Below are 19,285 nucleotides of genomic sequence, written 5' to 3' on the forward strand. Positions count from 1 at the left end.
CCCATCACATGAGCCAAGAGCAGCATCCTGAACTGGGGTGGTTCTAGCAGGCCAACAGTCTCCCCAGCTGGGCTGTCAGCCGATGGTGGCGCTGGGAGAAGTTGTGCTCGGTGTTGAACGGGCTGGATTCGCCAAGTGAAACTGCCCCATCTCCACTAATGATGTTTGCTTCCTGCGCTGCCATTCCCTCACTCCTCCCCGCCCTGTCACCAGGGGCGTAGACAGGCCCCAGGACACCCTGGCCTTGGCCCGGGGCGTGAGGGTAAAACCTAGGCTTGATTACTGCTACAGTTGTGTACTGTAGCCACAGTGCCCTGAAGCTGGCCCGGGGCGTGCCGATATGCTAGCTACGCTACTGCCCGTCACTGACATAGTTGCTATCCCTGACCCCACATCATGGTTCCCAATAGCGCGCATATATGTCTTCGAAACACATCACTTGTCCACCCCGACTCCGCCTGTCTCTACATGTTGGTGCCCTGTCTCCCAGCTTCTTGCCACTCGAGGCAAAGGCTTGGAAGAGGGAGGTGCATGCCACACTCGCAGAGCTAAAGGCTGGGATAGACGAGGAGGACATTGTCGAGGTCGTGAAGGGAAAGGCCATCATGGAAATTTTCTTCTTCGACACTGCCAGCAACCCAAGCTATCATTGCTAGCTAATTGCCCGTGTGGTACAATGGGGCCATACATACTCTAGTGGTTCAACACCAATCATGTCTCATATTTGTTTTTTTTGTGAGATTTGGTTTGAGTATGGGTGGGAAGGCAAGGAAAGTTTTGATTTGGTTGAGGTTTGGGTGAGATTTGAATTGATTTGGTTATGGGTAGGGAAAAGCAAGGAAAGTGTTGATATAGTTTAGTTGAGGTTTATTTTGATTTGGGTATGGATAGGAGAATGCAAGGAAAGTTTCGATTTTAATTGAGATTTTGGTAAGATTTTATTTTATTCGATTTGAGTTGGTTTTCATAAGATTTGATTGAGTTAATAGAGAGGAAAGGAAAGCATTGATTTAGTTTGGATTATTCCAAACCAAGGGAGAGAAGGGGAGGGAACGAAATCACATTCCAGGCGGCTAATGTGGGGGACATTGCGAGTAAGGAACAGAAGAGGTGGCTCGACTTGTTCGAGCTAAAGATGGAAGTAGGGTGCCATGGTTTGACTAGAAAATTATGCTTATCATGCCTTTGACTCCATGTTAGGTCTGAATTTGAATTTGAATTTTTTTGAAAAATATACATTTTGAAATGTTGTTGAATTGTCTGACATTGAAGCATTAATGTCAAATTGGAGTTGAAATAGAGTTCATATGCATATAAGATACCTATTGGAAAACTACCGAGGAAAAAATATACTAGTTAGATACTAATCTGAAATAGCAAAGGGCTACAAAACCTCTAAAATAGTTTTAGAGTCCAAGACCACTCTAGAGGGTGCCCTTCTAAAGAGTCTGCCAGAGTTGAACGAATCAATTTAAAACTGCATGTACACAGTATACACGGGTACACATTACAAAACCCACTGTGGTCGGCATATGACAAACAGGGGAGATGAAACACCAGTCCGACCGATCTTACAGCGTTCCTCGTAACGGGCGTACTCCCCTAGCTCAGCCCTTCATCATGCTAAGTTGCTAGCCATTGTAAGTTCAGATTCAACTTCCTCTGAAGTGTTTGCGATTCTTCGTCTTCGTTTTGTGGAAGAAAACCAAGGCCAGTGACATCTACCGCATATGCGTCCTCACAGGAGTGGCGGAAATGTACTCGTTCAGTAAACTCTTGTATTGCGCCTCCGCCTGCTGAATTTGGAGCCTTAACTGTTGCTCCTGGACACGCAAGAAAATTATAAGTTCGCAACTTCCATCAGCAAAGTGCGGTTTAAAGCAAAAATGTTTGTACTACTGATGACCATGGCAATACCTTGAGCAAAAGCTCCTTCTCAGCCACCTCCAGCTCCAAGCACCTAGAAACAACAAATTTCATGAAATTTAGCCAAAATTACCACTGTTTGCTAAAAAAGGCAGCAGGTGGTTTTCGTACTCACTCTTCATGGAGCTGCTGATTCTCAAACTTCAAGTGCTCGAACTCATTCAGATCCCGTTCGGTCATGCGTTGGCAAATCTGTGGCATTCAAAGGCAGAAGTACAAAGTTGTAAGTTAATCAAGTGCCATTGCAGTGGTAGGCAGAGAACACCTCTGTCAAGATGGATCATCCACGGAGGCACAGGATCGACCAACGCCGTAAGCCTGTAATCAACTAGCAATAGAACGTAGACTGACCTGATTATCGACCTCCAAACTCTGTATGGCCTGCCTCTTGCACGGATCCATCTGGACATCATCCTCGTTTCTCCTTTTTCTTGTCTCCGCTGAATCAGTGGCAGGCACCATCTGCGCAGCTGGCATGGAGCAAGGTGCGTGCCCGCTGGTTCCGGCAGGAACCGACAGATGCGGAGGAGCAAAGGCAATCGGAATAGCACTCGCGGGGTGATCGCGGGTGCCGCCTCTCCAGGGGGCAACTGAGAGACCGGCACCGACTGCGTTCCTCTCGGACGGTTCAGCAATGGTGTCTGATGCTGTAAGCATTCCAGGAGGGGTGGGAGAAACGGATGCACGGGGCTTCTTTTGGTATCCAATCAGGTGACTATGTAAATCCCTGGAAGCAAGTGGAAATACTAATTACAGAACAGAAGCAGACTTTGGTGGTTGTGGATTTGGAAGAAACAGAAGTGAAAACAGGAGTTACCAGTACTCAGTTGTCATGTCTTTCAAGCGAATGATCAGCTTCTGATACAGCTGCGACTTCTCAAAGTCTTGCTTGTCATGAGTGGGCTTGATAAAGTTCGCCTCCAGCACCCCAGCGACGCCTCTACCTTTACTGCTTGCAGAACTCAACACTCGATGGAAAGGCTGAACAGAGTTAATTTTAATGTAAACAATCAGATAAATGTTTGTTTGAACCGGGCTCGGCCCCTTTCCAAACAATCAGATAGATAAAGATAATAAGGATGTGATTAAGTTGAGCTTGTTTTGATGTTTATATGCCCATTGATCATCTTGAAACAAAGTCAACACGGAGAGAATTTGAGGCTCACCAATATAAGGCGATTCCTATGGTAGATATTAAATCCATGCACACTAATTGTTGGAGCACCGTTCAAGAATCCGATACTTGTAACAACCTCACCCTGAATTAAGCAAGTGGACGCAAAAATGAGCAATGTAAACATGTGGATGCAAAAAGGAACATTGAATAAATTTAATAATTCCATGTTGACATGATTATAGTAAATGAACGGGCAATGTGGGAGAAAGACGTGAAACTTGGAAAAATAATGGTGTATTTCAAGACAAACCTCCTTTTTTCGTAGGAATTCTAGGGGTGTATAAGAAACAGCTTGACGGTATATGAGGTCAGTCGCAATGCTGTGGCGCTGAACTTCTTGTCCCCGAAGTATGATCTTGAAGTACCCGGGCAGCTGCAAATATAAGACAGAAGCATACACCTGCAAAACGCTAATTCAGCAATTTTTCATGAGCATCGGAGGTAAATGATTAGCCGTGTGATAAATACTCACCCTAAGAGAATAGCGCAGTTGATTTGACAGATGGTTTTCGTTCGTTCTTTTGACAGCATTAGTTGTTTCTGCTGGATTTGGCGCACCACTAATCATAATATCCTGGTGAAAGGGAAAGAGAACTTCATGACTATGAATGCCACTTCAACAACACAAAAAATTATACAAAGTCATTTAAGAAATAATATAAACATCTGATGCTTACTTCCTCCTTGGTGTCAAAATCGAGCTCCAGAACACCATCGTCATTAGACCACAAATTGAACACTATAATCTTTGTGCCATGTGGACCAATGTCACTGAACTGTTCCTCATCAACCATAAAATTAAAACAATCATTAGTACACTGAACTGGTGATAAGCTACTAGTAGGTAGTAACTACTAAACGAAATAGTACTAGCTACATGTTTTGTTTGAGCTTGATTGTTCCCCCCTTTGCAACCAATTGTGCCGTTTATCTCGAAGACAATCAGACGAAACTTCTAGCTTTGAAAGGTCTAAGATTTGCATGTTTGGTAAAATCATTGTCTTCTAAGGGTGTAATAAAAAGATAGTATCTACAGAACAGCAGCCAATAGGAAGGACGTCTAACTTACATTGCCCATCAGATCTTCTTCTGTTGCAAAAGGGGACCATTTTAATAACACGGACAGATTTGAGCAGAACTGATCTGCACCATGTCGCTCATACTGTATAGCGTCCCCTGTCAATAAATCGTACTTGTAGTCCACCTAATGAAAACAAAAAATATCATCAGAACCATCAGCATATTTTGATCACTGTCGTGCCAAAGAAATCGGTTCACATAGCATACCATGGGAACTACGACATCCTTTTGACCGGTTTCCGCCAAGAAGGTGTAAGAGAGAAGACCCACCGATTGTGTAGGTCCACTGAAAAACCAGTAGTAGTTTGGCATTAACTCAATACAAAGTAAGGCACAAAGATAACAAGTTATTGCACTAAAGCAAATAGAAGTGACTTTATACCTGCCCTTCATGCAACGACTGAAGACGATAGCGTCTGCCCCTAGCCGCATTGTGCTAGTCTTGAAACCGTTGCCATCTGTCAGGAAGCCAATTGCCAATACATGAGAAGTTATATAGTTTTGGGGACAGAATAATTAAGTATGAAACTGAGTTAGTAGAACGTACATTGTCCAATTGAAGAACCCGATTGCTTGTCGGAAAATCCAAAGCTCATGCAACGCCTCATGGAATCTGGGTCCATGCCTCCGCCATCATCTTTTTTAACAAAAAGCAAATTCATAAAAACTATTTTAGTTTTCTGCAGCATTTATGAGTTAGGATACTCTGGTGTTCGAACTCAATGTAATGCAAGATTTTCCGATATTTCTTTTAGTAGTTATATCTGAATATAGTGTCAGATTTACAGATATCGCCTGCCATTCTGAAGGAAGAAAACATAGTACTACGTACAAGATTAACAGGGTTACCTTGAACAAGTAAAGCTGGCGAGCCGTTTCGCTTGTTAACGATTTTGTCCACCACGATTCTAGTAGCACCAGTTTTGATCTGCCATCAAACAAATCCAATCAGACATACGATCCCAAATTACGTACAAAATGCGCTCCTATTCATCCCGGAAACGCAATGGAAACAATGAAGCTACTGAATTAAATTACCTCGTCGACCGCGTTATCCAGCAACTCTGCAACGGCTGCAATTAAGGCAGAAAGAAGGTGTAAAGACGCAAATGCACAAGCAAAATATTAACTTTTGGCAGCAAACGAAGAAATTAGAGCAGCCGCGTAACCGCTCACCTCCAAATGGCCATTTATGCGAGGTCGCGTTCGAGTGGAGGAACTTGGGGTGGACGCACATTCGGCTCCCCACATCTGCCGAGGGAGGGCAAGCAAGAACGGACGGTGAGAAAGCATGCGAAACGGCGAAATTGGCAGGAAAGAACCGGGACATTGCGGCGTGCTTACTTCGAGGCGGTTGCGCGGGGCTCCCGCCGGCCGCGTCGTAGTCGCCGGCGCTCCAGAACTTCCTGCTGACCCGCGCGGCGGGGAGAGGAGGAGGAGCGGGGCCGCGAGCCGGGGCGCCCGCCGCCTCGACGTCGAGCCTCCCGTCGCGGCTGCAGCCGCCTTCCGGCTCGAGGGAGGCGGCCCGGTTGACGACGCAGGCGGCCTGCTGCGGGGCCGCGGAGACGCGCGCGCCGCGGCCCAGCGGCGTCGGCGCCGCCTGGCAGACGCCGAACCCGGGGACGCCTCGCTGGCTGTGGCTGGTGACCGGGGCCAAGAAGGGCTTCACGTCCCGCCGCGTGTCCATGGGGTCCGTCGTCGTCCCGGTGTGGCGGTTCCCTGTGCACATGTCAGACACGATGGATCAGTGGCGCGATATGGCCGTGCAGTTGCGAGATCACGTCCCTGATTAACCGAGAGAAACCAGCAAATTCTCCACAGCAGAAAACAATCAAAGAAGTGTGGGCAGAGAAAATATAGCAAAAGTAATTTTCAGCCCTGATGATGAAAGGTTTAAGGCAAGAAGAGTTTGGTAAACCTAATTTCAATACCTTTTGATGAAGCACCACAGATTCAATCTTAAAGTGTATGTGCCCCTTTAGGCTATCTACATGGGTATATATATACTTGAATAGAAGTGGGGGAGGGGAGGGGAGGGGAGGGAGTCCGATTTGTACAAGACTTGTTTGTTGAATCAGAGGAGGAAACCAATCTACTCCTATTTGTATGCCTACCCTTGGGTATCCCTAGCTTTTAGGAGACAACTGGTAGTTTAGATTTGGTATTGGTAGTTATCCTTCCACTTTTTTAGGAAGAAAGAATATTGGAGAGGACTCCTCCAAGATCTATACCATGTGAATAGGACAAACCAAAACAATCTCTTTTTTTTATGTTTATCCTTTTATTCATGTTGATTTTTTTGCCAATGCTAGAAAACTCATCCTCCCTGTAAAAAAATATATCCACATCTGGTTGGACAACACATGCAAGTCCACTCAATTAATTACCTTGTTATCTTATTCATAAGAAAAAATGACCTTGTTATCTGAACAGTCTCTCTCTCTCAATTTTTGTTTTTTGGCGATTTACGTTGAATTGACTATCTCTACTACGTTCGTCTCACCTCCTTTTGTCGCCCCTATGTAATTTTTTCTATACTAGAATAATGCCCATGCGTTGCAACGGGATATAAATATTCTAGTACGTTAGATTATGATTTACCTGTCAATAATACTGCGATTGTGTAAATAAATGTTTATCAAATTCTGACCGTGAATTATCTTATATTTTGATTAGAAGTTTGGCAAGTAAATTAAAGTGGAACTAGTTCAGAAGGTAAGTAAATTAAGGCGATTGATTATCATATACATGGAAGATTGGACAAAGAGGTGGTGAGAAGAAAGGTGAAATGGAACCTTACGTTCTTTTTAAGTAGCCGAGATTGACTCAATCAAATCAAATCAAAATCTTACAACCTCGACTAAATCAAAAAGTTCCTTACCTTCTTCTACCCATATGAAATAATCAAATTTTACCAGAACATCAACTAAATCAAAACTTTCCTTGTCTTCCCCACTCAAACCAAATCAGATCTTATCAAGGCATATGATAGGAGTAAGATTTATGTCGAACACGATTGCTAAACCACTAGAATATGTATGCAGCCCTTGCAATGCATGAGTAATTAGCTAGTAACACAGTAAAATTCCTCGAAGGCTAGGTTTTCTTAACAACCAAGAGCAAGTATTTAATCTTACCCCTTTTTCCGGTGCTCCGGCGGGCTTACGCCGGCCTGAACCATTTTCATCTTAAATAAAAGTGAGATAGAACACAGCGGGTACGACAGATAGTACCCAACACAACACACGCGAGGAGTTACAAAGAACAACAGAGGCGACAAGAGAATAATTAGGAGTGAGTCGCGACAAACAGCCTACACCGAGAACTACACGTTGTAACTACGGGACAAATATTCTATGCACAATTACCGTAATTTGTCGAACATTTTATTATGCATACAAAAATAAAATTCTAGCTATAAATTAAATCAATCCTTATTGTCATTTTATTTGGTAAGCCAATAAGACGTGGGTTAGTTGAGGTGGTTTTCATGGTAAACTTTGTCAGACAAAATCAACAAATCTGAAAACTGCATGAGCAGGCTGAGGCAAAAAGAGGCGGACGAAAGAAAGGAACGTAAGACAAAGCCCTGTGTATATTTTTAGTAAAGATATATTCAAGATTTTTGATAGTCGTATAAAAACACAAGAGTTTTTCGATAGGCTATGATCCTCCAAAAATATTCAAACAAGCTCACAATCGATCTAGATGCAAAACTCAAATAAGGCCCTAATGGATCTAGATCCAAAAATCAATTGTTTTTCTTTCTTAAGAAAGTTAAATTGCCTGATGTACCACAATACACAAGTAGACAAAGTATCTCACCAAGAAAATCCTTTGGACAGTACAACACAGGAAGAGGAAAACCTTGAATATGTTTAGAAGCTCAAGATACTTACGTGTGCCTGTGGATTCACAAGTCGAGTTACTTTTCTCTTGTCACCTATCCACTTCCGCGGTGGTTTCTTGGATCAGATCAAGCGACCTTGATGTTGGATGCTTTTTGGGAATTGATGAGGTCTCTTAATTTGTCAATAACTTCTGTTGGAAGTTCCTTCAACTTCAGAAGCTTTTGCCCTGCCCTTGATGACAGTGCCAAATCCTAGCAATTGGGGATCTGCAATCTAAGGTGTTAGTACAATGAAACCCTCCTCACATATTTATATGCCAAGAGAATATCCCTGAATCTTTAGGCATTGGTCCAAAACAGAGTCATGTACATATTTTGAAGGAAGGAAATATGTCTAGGAACATATACTGGGCAGGTACCCAGTTTTCTTCTTCTTTTGAGACAAAGGTACCCAGGTAGAAGTCCTAACTCCAACACGTGATTAACAAAATAATCCTTCGGTCAAAACAATAGCCTGACCAGCAGAGTCCTTGTAGGATAAGCCTTTCTTGTTTGATATTCCAAATATCCATGCCTAGTATAACTCTAACGGTTTTGCTGAAACTCATTCAGCTGAGATTTTTTTTTGGTCTCATTCACTTTTTAAACCGTAGGATTCAATCACGTCGCGGTTCATGTTTTGTCGAGGAGGAAAGCTTCATAGCGAACAAGGCGCAGCCTATCAGTTCGGCTCGCAGACCATTTAGGTAGTTTCAAAAGATATGATGTGCTTGGCTGTTATTGTTTTAGTGTGTGCTTCTCACCTGCTGTAAAAGGCCAATTCGGGCATTGTAGCTGCTCCAGTATTTGATCTTCATATATTTTGCTTTTGCAATATCCTGTTCTAACACCTGAAAATGGAATACTTTAACAATATAATCTTCCTGACTTTCTGCAACTCATTTTTGCTGTAGTCCAAAATTATATGTTTATGTTTATTGCCTTTTTAGTGTGTTGATATTTGAAAGGGGAACAGGGCAACGTGTTGCACTCTTGCTTTTGTTAGAGCACTATCCTTTTTTTGTTTTTTTTTGTCGCACCATTTTTCGTGTCCCACGCTGGGTTTTAGCCCGCTGGGCATGTGTGGGCTTGTGACCTGGGTCCGGTGTCCTAGGCTACCGGGAGATAATACGGAAACACGAGGCGTTTTTTTTTTTGCATTTTGTTTTTCTTTGCTGTTTTATTTTTTATCCATTATTCCTATTTAAGTTTCAATTTTACCTGCCTTTTTCTTTTGTTTTAATTTTTTTGTTTTCATTTTTTGGTTGGGAGAGAACATGTAAAGATTTTTGAAACTTATTTATACTCAAATGAGATTGGGTTAATTTTTGAAATGTACTAGAAGATATTTTTTTATACTTTTATTTTGTGTTCGTGGTTTTTTTTCTCTCATTTGTGTTTTCTTTTTTATGATTATCAATATTCATATTTTAGACCCACAAAGAGGATGACAGCTAGATCCATTCTAGAATCGAAGAGAGCGTGAATGAAAGTAGTGGTTCCATTGATTTTTTTATCTCCTCCGATTGCATTACAACGGGAGTAGTAGTGGTTCTAGATTTTTTTTCTGTTTTTCATTGAAAAATTTGGATTTTTGTTGTTGTTCTAATTTTTTGCAAGTTCATATTTTTACTCGTGCTTCCGTTTCTCATTTTATTTTTTATCTCCATTTTTTTCATTTTTGTTCTTGCTATTTTTTCTTCTTCATCTGTCGAGGGTCCCCAATTGCATGTCGACCATCGACTCGCAACTAGTGTGTTTGTGTGTGCGTGCGTGTGTGCGTGTGTGTGTGTCGAGGCCCCCGGTTGCATGTTGACCATCGACTCGCAACTAGGGTGTATGTTTGTGTGTGTGTGTGTGGAGGGTCCCCAGTTGCATGTCAACCATCGACTCACAACTAGGGAAGTGTGTGTTTGTCAAGGGCCCCCAGTTGCATGCCGACTCGCAACTAGGGGTGTGTGTGTGTTTTGTCGTGGCCCCCAGTCTCATTTCAACCATCGACTCGCAACTAGGGGAGTGTGTGTTTGTCGAGGGTCTCCAGTTGCATGTCGACCATCGACTCGCAACTTGTGTGTGTGTGTGTGTTTGTCGAGGCCCCCAGTTGCATGCCGACCATCGACTCGCAACTAGGGGTGTGTGTGCGTTTTGTCGTGGTCCCTAGTTGCAACCCGACCATCGACTTGCAACTAGGTGTGTGTGTGTGTGTGTGTGTGTGTGTGTGTTTGTCGAGGCCCCTAGTTGCATGCCGACCACCGACTCGCAACTCAGGGTGTGTGTGTTTGTCGAGGGTCCCCAGTTGCATGTCAACCATCCACTTGCAACTAGGGGAGTGTGTGTTTGTCGAGGGTCCCCAGTTGCATGTCGACCACCGACTCGCAACTAGGGTGTGTGTGTGTGTTTGTCGATGCCCCCAGTTGCATGCTAACCATCGACTCGCAACTAGGAATGTGTGTGTGTGTGTGTGTTTTGTCGTGGCCCCAGTTGCAACCCGACCATCGACTTGCAACTAGGGTGTGTGTGTGTGTGTGTGTTTGTCGAGGCCCCCAGTTGCATGATGACCAGCGACTCGCAACTCAGGGTGTGTGTGTTTGTCGAGGGTCCCCAGTTGCATGTCAACCATCGACTTGCCACTAGGGGAGTGTGTGTTTGTCGAGGGTCCCCAGTTGCATGTCCACCATCGACTCGCAACTAGGGTGTGTGTGTGTGTGTGTGTGTGTGTTTTCTATGCCCCCAGTTGCATGCTAACCATCGACTCGCAACTAGGAATGTCTGTGTGTGTTTTGTCGTGGCCGCCAGTTGCAACCCGACCATCGACTTGCAACTAGGGTGTGTGTGTGTGTGTGTGTTTTCTATGCCCCCAGTTGCATGCTAACCATCGACTCGCAACTAGGAATGTGTGTGTGTGTTTTGTCGTGGCCCCCAGTTGCAACCCGACCATCGACTTGCAACTAGGTGTGTGTGTATTTGTCGAGGCCCCCAGTTGCATGCTGACCATCGACTCTCAACTCAGTGTGTGTGTGTGTGTGTGTTTGTCGTGGGTCCCCTGTTGCATGTAAACCATCGACTTGCAACTAGGGGAGTGTGTGTTTGTCGAGGGTCCCCAGTTGCATGCCGACCATCGACTCGCAACTAGGGGTGTGTGTGTTTTGTCGTGGCCCCCATTTTCATGTCAACCATGGACTTGCAACTAGGGGTGTGTGTGTTTTTGTCGAGGCCCCCAGTTGCATGTCGACCATTGACTCGCAACTCAGGGTGTGTGTGTATGTGTTTGTCGAGGGTCCCTAGTTGCATGTCAACCACCGACTTGCAAGTAGGGGAGTGTGTGTTTGTCGAGGGTCCCCAGTTGCATGTCGACCATCAACTCGCAACTAGGGTGTGTGTGTGTGTGTGTGTGTGTGTGTGTGTTTGTCGAGGCCCCTAGTTGCATGCTAACCATCAATTCGCAACTAGGGGTGTGTGCGTGTGTTTTGTCGTGGCCCTAGTTGCAACCCGACCATCGACTTGCAACTAGGGGGGGGTGTTTGTCGAGGCCCCCAGTTGCATGCCGACCATCGACTCGCAACTTAGGGTGTGTGTGTGTGTGTGTGTGTGTGTTTGTCGAGGCCCCTAGTTGCATGCTAACCATCGACTCATAACTAGGGGTGTATGTGTGTTTTGTCGTGGCCCCCAGTTGCAACCTGACCAACGACTTGCAACTAGGGGGGGTGTTTGTCGAGGCCCCCAGTTGCATGCCGACCATCGACTCGCAACTCAGGGCGTGTGTGTGTGTGTGTCGAGGGTCCATAGTTGCATGTCGACCATTGACTCACAACTAGGGGGTGTGTGTTTGTCGAGGGTTCCCAATTGTAACTCCACCCACGATACACAACTAGAGCCGGACCCATTTTTTGTCCCAGTTGTAACTCCACCAACGACATGCAACTGGGGTCTCATCTATATTTGTCTTAGTTACAACTCCACCACCGACATGCAATGGGGGCCCGCCTTTTTTCTTTTCCTAGTTGCATGTCTACCATCGACACACAACTGGAGCCCAACCTATTTTCGTTCTGGTCTGCATTACACCCTGACATGCAATTGGGAGCCCCACATTTTGTATCCCAGTTGCGAGTCCTGCACGAGTCTGCAACTGGGTGCTCGACTAATTTTGTTCTAGTTGCAATGCCATCCTCGATATGAATTAGGACCCGACCCATTTTTTCAGTTGTAAGTCCACCCTCGACAGCACCTCGACCCAACCTGTTTTTGTCCCAGTTGCACGTTCACCCTCGACATGCAATTGCATGCCACAATAAGATAACAATTAAGGTCAGGAGGAGAGTTATCAGCCATTTGCATCTCCACATTTTAAAAAAATATTCATCATTTTTCCTTTTTATTGTTTTCATCTTTTTTTAATAAAAGTCATGACATTTTCATAAAATTGTTTACATTTATAAAAAGCATGGTTTTTTTAAAAAATATTTTTATTTTAGAAACATAAAGAGTTTTAAATTTCACAAACATATTCTGTATTCACTAACTTTTTTGAATAGTGTGTATGCATGCATGCAAAGGCAAGGGATGAGCAACTAAGCTCGTGGATAAAATGAGTGCCTGCGCAAGTTGGTTTGCATGTGTACAAGTGATCAAGCCAGTGATATGTAGCTAGCTTTGACGGTGTACATGAAGACATGGACGATGTGTGACATATATAGAAGTTGTAAAAGTAATACTAGGTCCAACACGAGAAAGAGAAAAACTAGGTTGAAAAAAAGTAGCAGCGAGGCCCTATCAACCTGTTTTTGTTTCCATGAATGATTGAAACAAACAAACAAATTGTATGACGTCATCAATATGTCATCTGAATGAGACCAAATTGTGTCTCATTCAGCTGAGTTCCAAGCGCTCCCTAACTCTAATCTACGCTACCTAGGCCTACTTGAGTTGGCTCAGCATAAACAACAAGAGATTAGAACGTAATATAACAGAGATTTTTTTTATAAAAAAAATCAGAGATATAATATTTGCTCAAAAGAAAAGAAAACAGAGATTAGAATAGATAACAATTTTGGAAACCTCACGCGGCAAGGAATCCAGTCGGTTCTCTGCGTACTTGAAAACAAACCTGAAGGTAGAAAGAATCTGACTCATATGTGGAGGATACCAAATTCCAAACCGAACGTGACCGACAAAACTAGAGAAACCAGAAACGAACATGTTAGCTATTAAAAAGCACTATTCTAAAAAAGCACTATTCTAAAAAAAGCTATTTATTTTAGGGAAAAACATTGCTATTTTATTCATTGTTCATAGGGCAGTGATCTGCGCCGGTGAGCCGGCCGAACGATTCGGCCGGTCGCCTGCCCACCGTCAGATCAGTTTGCCTGGGGCCGTTAGATCACGCCCTTCAATCGCCCCCTTCCTCGCACGCACGAACGGCAACAACACCCTTCATCCACCCGCCATGGACGCTGCGAGGCCTGACCTTGAAGTATCACCAGCTTGCCGCCGGTCGCCGCCCTCACCCCCGGTCGCCGTCCTCGTCGCCCCCAGCCGCCGTCCTCGTCGCCGCCCGGTCGCCGTCCTCGCCCCCGGTCGCGGCCGTCCTCGCCGGTCATCGCCCGGCTCCCCTGGTTGTTTTTCCTTCCGCCAGTTGAAGCTTTTCCACTGCCGCTTGAAGCTTTTTCCACCATTGAAGCCTTTTTCCCGCGGTGGAAGATTTCTCCTCATGCCGCTCTGAAGCTTTTCCTCTAGCCGGATGAAGCTTTCCCACAAACGGTTCAAACATTTTCTCCTGGGTGGAATCTAGACACTTGATTGGTTCCAGCAAATAAATATGTCGCTAGTAGCAAATTTATACACCGGTTGTAGCATTTCTCCACCCTGGTTGCAGCTTCTGCCGCGTTGGCGTTCGTAGCGGACAGTCGACTGGTTCCAGCAAAAAACGATGCCAGATGTAGGAAAAATAGATGCCGGATGTAGCAAAAAATTGCTTGTCCAGCAAAGAACAACTTTGATGGAAGCATTTTTGGGTACTACTTCCAGCAAAACACTGCGCCGGTTCCAGCAATCCTGATCCGTGGTTGCAGCATCACACCACCCACTCCTAGTCCAACTTGTCGGGTGATTCCAACAGCTCGTCGGAGTGAATCCTGCAGCTCGCCACCGTTGCTGGTTCAAGCAAAAACAGTACGCGGTTGCAGCTCCCTCCCCAGCCGGTTGTAGCATCTGTGCGCTCCCACTTCCGTGGTTGCCGGTCGAGGTAGTAGCTCATCCCGTTGATTCTCGCCGTCGGCGCCCTGAGCAGCTGAAAAAAAGCAGTGGATTGGGTTGAGACCCGCATGGTGGCGGCGCCCTTCGGCGACCGGCCGGCGAGGCGGCGGGGCCGGGCGACGAGGAGGCGAGGCGCCGGGCGACGGGGCTCGTGTGGGGCGCGGCTCGTAGGCGCGCGCGGGCTGCCTGGGAACGACGCAGGGAGGGATGGATAAGATGAACGAGCCTCACATCGGGAAGACGTGGTTGTATGCGCGTGTGTTGTGCGTGACGAGGCAGGAGCGGCCGAAGTTTCGGCCGGTGCGCCGTATCTAAATGTTTACCTTGTTCATAGCCCCCTCTACGGAGATCTCCAAGCTAACACAATCCGGAGTCACAAGGAACCAAGTTTTACATAACGACTTACAGCAACCTTTCCTAGCAAGTATATGCGCTACCTTTTGCGGAACCACGCACCCATACCACCCTGGAATCTTGAAACTGGGCTAGGAGTTCCTTAATCTCTTGGACAACTTGTCCGTTCATTGATAAGTCCCGCTGCTGGCTGGTGATCTTACCCACAGCAGTCTGCGAGTCCATCTCCACCGTTACCTTTTGGGCGTTAACTTCCTGCGCTGGAAGAATACCTCGATGACAAGCAAATAGCTCTGCAGTCTCCGGATCGACAGCAGCTAGGAAAAAATGGCACACTCCTGCCACAAACATTACATGGTAGTCCCGAAGAACAGCTCCACCACCTCTTGATCCGCCCCGCTTAGCCAGTGCCCCGTCCGTATTGACCTTTGTCCAGCCCTCCTCTGGTTTCCTCCAGGATTCCAAGGTCCGGCGCACAGGTGGGTTTGTTGGAGACTCTCTGATCGCTCTCCACTCTTCACCAACGCGAACAACTCTCTCGGAGACCGAGCCCGGATCCTCAATCCGGCTGCTCTCCCGCGCACTGTTGCGCGCAAGCCACAGCTCATACCACGCCCTCATAACAGTCCGTTTCTCCTCATCTGCTGCACACACAAACCAGTCTAGTACCCATGATAGCATGTTGTCCATCAAATCTATGTGTTTAGGTAGCTGTGGCAATGGGACCCCTATTTCTTTACTGAGCAGTCTCCAGAACTGAACCAAATGGGGGCAACGCCACACCCTGTGGACAATGGTCTCCTCTCTCCCACATGAGATACACAAAAAACTCTGGGATTAGAAAGCACTAAGGATGGCAATGGGTAGGGTATGAGCAGGGTAGAGCAATACCATACCCATACCCGTATAGTCAGTGGGTACAAAATTCTATCCATACCCGTACCCATGGGTATGAAACTTTACCCATACCCATACCCGACGGGTACCCGTACCCGTTGGGTACCCAGCGGGTAGAACAAATAGCACACGAGTTGTTCACATTTTACACTCATTGATAGCACATTTGACAAAAAACAAATATCTTAGCTCAATAACAGGTAGATGAGTACAACATACTCATAACTCAATAGGAGTAGAAAAGTCACATGAAAAATTAATGATTAATTGACGACAACTTAATATTAGTTCACAAGCAGGCGGGGTATGGGTATACCCGCGGGTACAAGATTATACCCGTACCCTACCCATGACTTAACGGGTAGGGTATGGGTACTACCCATGGGTATAAAAGTGTGCCCATACCCTGCCCATATGGGTACCCGCGGGCACTCGTACCCATGGGTAAAATTGCCATCCTTAGAAAGCACCAAACTCCAGATCAGGCGTGATTGAGTCTACCTAGTGAAAACGACGTGCTTGCGCCGCAACCTAGTGACACCAAAGTACAATTTACTTCGATGTTGTTTAAGACTGGGACATCCACATTTTAAGGTCTACATCAGCGACTTCTCTGTCGATGTTTGTACAAGCTCTTGGGTCTAAATAAGTTTGCTCCGTTGAGGCAGAGGTCCAAAGAAGGCAACGAGCGTTGCTCATGACAAACAGCCGGTGCATGCAGAAGGAAGAATACTTGGACACCCCAGGAATTTGAATGCGTTTCTTAATAGTGCCTTTTTTAAGGTCTGTGTTACTTAATACATCACCTTTTGCCTTTTTTAAAAAAGTGTATATTATTTATATATATTCTATTAACTTGTAAGGTGCGCAATGGACCACCAGTAGGCCACCATAGAGTGAAAAGAGCATCCTTATTCCGGTTTAGAGGGTTGGCTTGCAGTTTCTTGTAATTTCTTTTCTTTTCGGTACATACCATTTTAATTTAATATATTTCTTGGTAAGCTAAATTATCTATAGTTATCGTGAAAAAATACATGACAAATGTTGTTGCCACCTCATCTAGATTGGTTTAATTCAGATCTAGTCATTGTGTTATATTTCTTTTTGCCCATTGGTATCCCCAGAGGAGTCACAGCCTGATCCAACATTCAATCATGATAACATTGTGTTGGCATCTGTTATCATCATTCGCCACCGTCAGGTGTGTGCAATGTAAACAAGGGGTTGAACTAACAGTGTTTAGATAGTGATAGGAAAGACCTATAGTCAAACGAAACGAGAAAAATATTGATGAGGAGGACGAGGGAGTAAGGGTGTTTTTGAAGGTGGAGCATATTGTCTAGCAGAAGCAACCGCGGTGTGTTGGTTTTGATGAAGCCAAGACAATGAATCCTCAATATGGATTTCAGTGGAAATGAATCAACATAATGTCAAGACATAAAACCCACAGGTAGGTGAAACAAGAATCTACGGTATAATACCAGAACCGTCCATGTACCAACATATTTTGTGGTAAATGATTGTAATCTAAACAATACATACAATTGGAACCTCAAGATCCTCAAATTGATAAACATCACAAGTGTAAAGTTCCGCCAAAACACATTTTAATGCCTTACCTTTATATTCGGGCCGCAATCCACGCTCTTACTCCAAGGTGATGCAGAGACCGAAGTAACCAAATTCAGCACCTCTTTGATTCTGCATATTTGAAACACAAAAAAAGAAATTGCATGAACACATGTATGTCAAAGCAAAAACACATGATTCACAAGAGGATGGAAATGGATGGATATATTCATATGAAGTCCAGTGCAAATGAATCATAAGTAAAGAAAACCCGTATGGATTGTAATCATACGGATCAAACAACCTTCGTTGGGATATTTTCGAAGGATTAAAAATCCTCTACAATTCCTTAGTCCCTTTGAATCTATGAGGACCTTAGATCTAGATCTATTGGTATTATAGACCCGAGATTTAGGATGGACAACAATCACAAGCGGTGGGTGGATCAAGGAGGCGGCCATGCGCATGACTAGTGGGCTAGGCATCGGGCAGCAGGAAGTGAATCTTATATCAATGATTTGGTGAAGATAAGAAAAGATGTTATGAGACGACGTCAGTGTTGAATTTGGAAGAAAGATAAGAGACAAGTGTGACGAGAACGCCTTCAAAGTCGTGTGGATGACTATGATATCCCATCTTTCAGATCTAGTCTAGCTGGCAATTGCCATATATTCAGATGATATTCTACCTTTGTTCCTTTTTTCTTTTGTAAGAGAGTCCGGGCATTTCTTTTTCCTATTTTCCGGTCAAGCAATCTTTTTATGAGGAAACAATCAAGCAGACTATAAAAGGAAGGAAAAGGTGTTGGATACTTACAAGTAAGGCCACCGATGAGGAAAATGTTATTCGACGCTTCACGCGCCATATATTAGTCATTTGGTAGAAAATGCACACTTGAGATTGCACACCTTTGACTGGCCCATATAACGAGCTAACAGTTCATGTTTTCTGGTATTGGGAACATTCGAATGTTCCCTCGTCTATTTTTCTTCCTTTTCCATGTTTTTCATCTACCGTTTTACCGATGCCTTTTCCTTTTTCCCTATTATTTTCCCTTTTTATTTTTTCATATTTAGTTTGAGAATATTTTTCAAATGCGTGAATATTTATTGAAATTCATGAATACTTTTATATTCATATATTTAATAAAACACTAATATTTTTCAAAATATTGATTATATTTATACCGTGAATATTTTACAAAATTCTTATATTCTTAAATTCATGAAAAAATAAATTTATACCGTGAATATTTTTTAAATAAAACTGTAACGTTTTTTAAATAGTTCATATTTTCTGGAAATGCATGAACATTTTTAAAATTTCTGAAAATTTATACATATCCAAAATGATTTTTAAAAATCTTTAAAAATTATTGGTTTCACCATTCAAAAGAATCAAACGAGCCGATCGAGCATACTAGCAGCGAGCGAAACTTTCATGGTTTGAGGACTAGTGTGCGCTTCAGAGGCATCTTTGGCGTCTTAACCGCTAAATTGGGGGAACGACTAAACCGAGGGTAACCCATGCAAGGTCACTCCACCTGCAAAACCAGAAAAAAGAACAGGTATAAAATCAAATTTTTCCATAGTGTGTTCTTCACACGAGAAAAAATGATTCTTTTTAAAAGACCTAGAAAATACCAAACAAAATACTATTTTGAACACAAACAACCAAGCCAAATCCAAAAGGTAAAAAAAACCTAGGACCCCCCCCCCCCCTCCAAAAAATGCATGCACAAAAAAATATGCTCCCATGGATGCCCCTTACATGCGACACATGATGATGGTTGGACGCACCATGCAGCATCTGCTAGCGTGGCGTGTGCCCTGCGCCGCACACTGGGAGGCCAAAGCAGGGGTACCCGCTAGCTAGTCAGTCCCTATTATACATCATCTTGGAGAATTTGCTAATTTTTTTCTTTGAGGGGTAAATCCAAGTTTTATTGATCAAAAATCATGAAATGTGGGACACAATTCATGTCATGAGGTTGGCCAAACCACATGTGGCGTCCTGAACTAGAGTAAGCAAAAACTTGGCTAGACTATGTGCTTCATAGTTCACAGCAGATTCTTCAAAAGTAAAAGTGCAAATAGTCCGTCCTATTTTACATCATCTTGGAGATTTCGCTAAATAGT

At 44.3% G+C, this 19,285-nt stretch overlaps 1 protein-coding gene across 2 annotated transcripts; it reads right to left on the reverse strand.

The window, feature by feature from the left end:
- Positions 1–1,350: 1,350 nt before the first annotated feature.
- LOC109779815 (protein MICRORCHIDIA 6) lies at positions 1,351–8,199 on the reverse strand. Of its 2 annotated transcripts, XM_045234958.2 has the most exons (18): positions 8,083–8,199; positions 5,528–5,902; positions 5,360–5,434; positions 5,222–5,256; positions 5,033–5,111; positions 4,731–4,820; positions 4,566–4,641; positions 4,391–4,469; positions 4,173–4,307; positions 3,781–3,879; positions 3,576–3,677; positions 3,354–3,503; positions 3,093–3,185; positions 2,744–2,907; positions 2,278–2,653; positions 2,042–2,118; positions 1,918–1,960; positions 1,351–1,823 (listed from the first exon to the last, which is right to left on the reverse strand). In XM_045234958.2, exons 2-18 carry the CDS (start codon positions 5,868–5,870, stop codon positions 1,722–1,724), a joined length of 2,118 nt encoding a protein of 705 aa, XP_045090893.1. In that variant the 5' UTR covers positions 5,871–5,902; positions 8,083–8,199; the 3' UTR covers positions 1,351–1,721. The 2 variants fall into 2 exon arrangements, with proteins under 2 accessions (XP_045090893.1, XP_040260232.1); XM_040404298.3 differs by lacking the exon at positions 8,083–8,199 and having other exon boundaries at positions 5,528–6,005.
- Between the last annotated feature and the right edge of the window lie 11,086 nt (positions 8,200–19,285).

Source organism: Aegilops tauschii, chromosome 3 (genome assembly GCF_002575655.3).
Source record: "Aegilops tauschii subsp. strangulata cultivar AL8/78 chromosome 3, Aet v6.0, whole genome shotgun sequence".
Classification (NCBI taxonomy): domain Eukaryota; kingdom Viridiplantae; phylum Streptophyta; class Magnoliopsida; order Poales; family Poaceae; genus Aegilops; species Aegilops tauschii.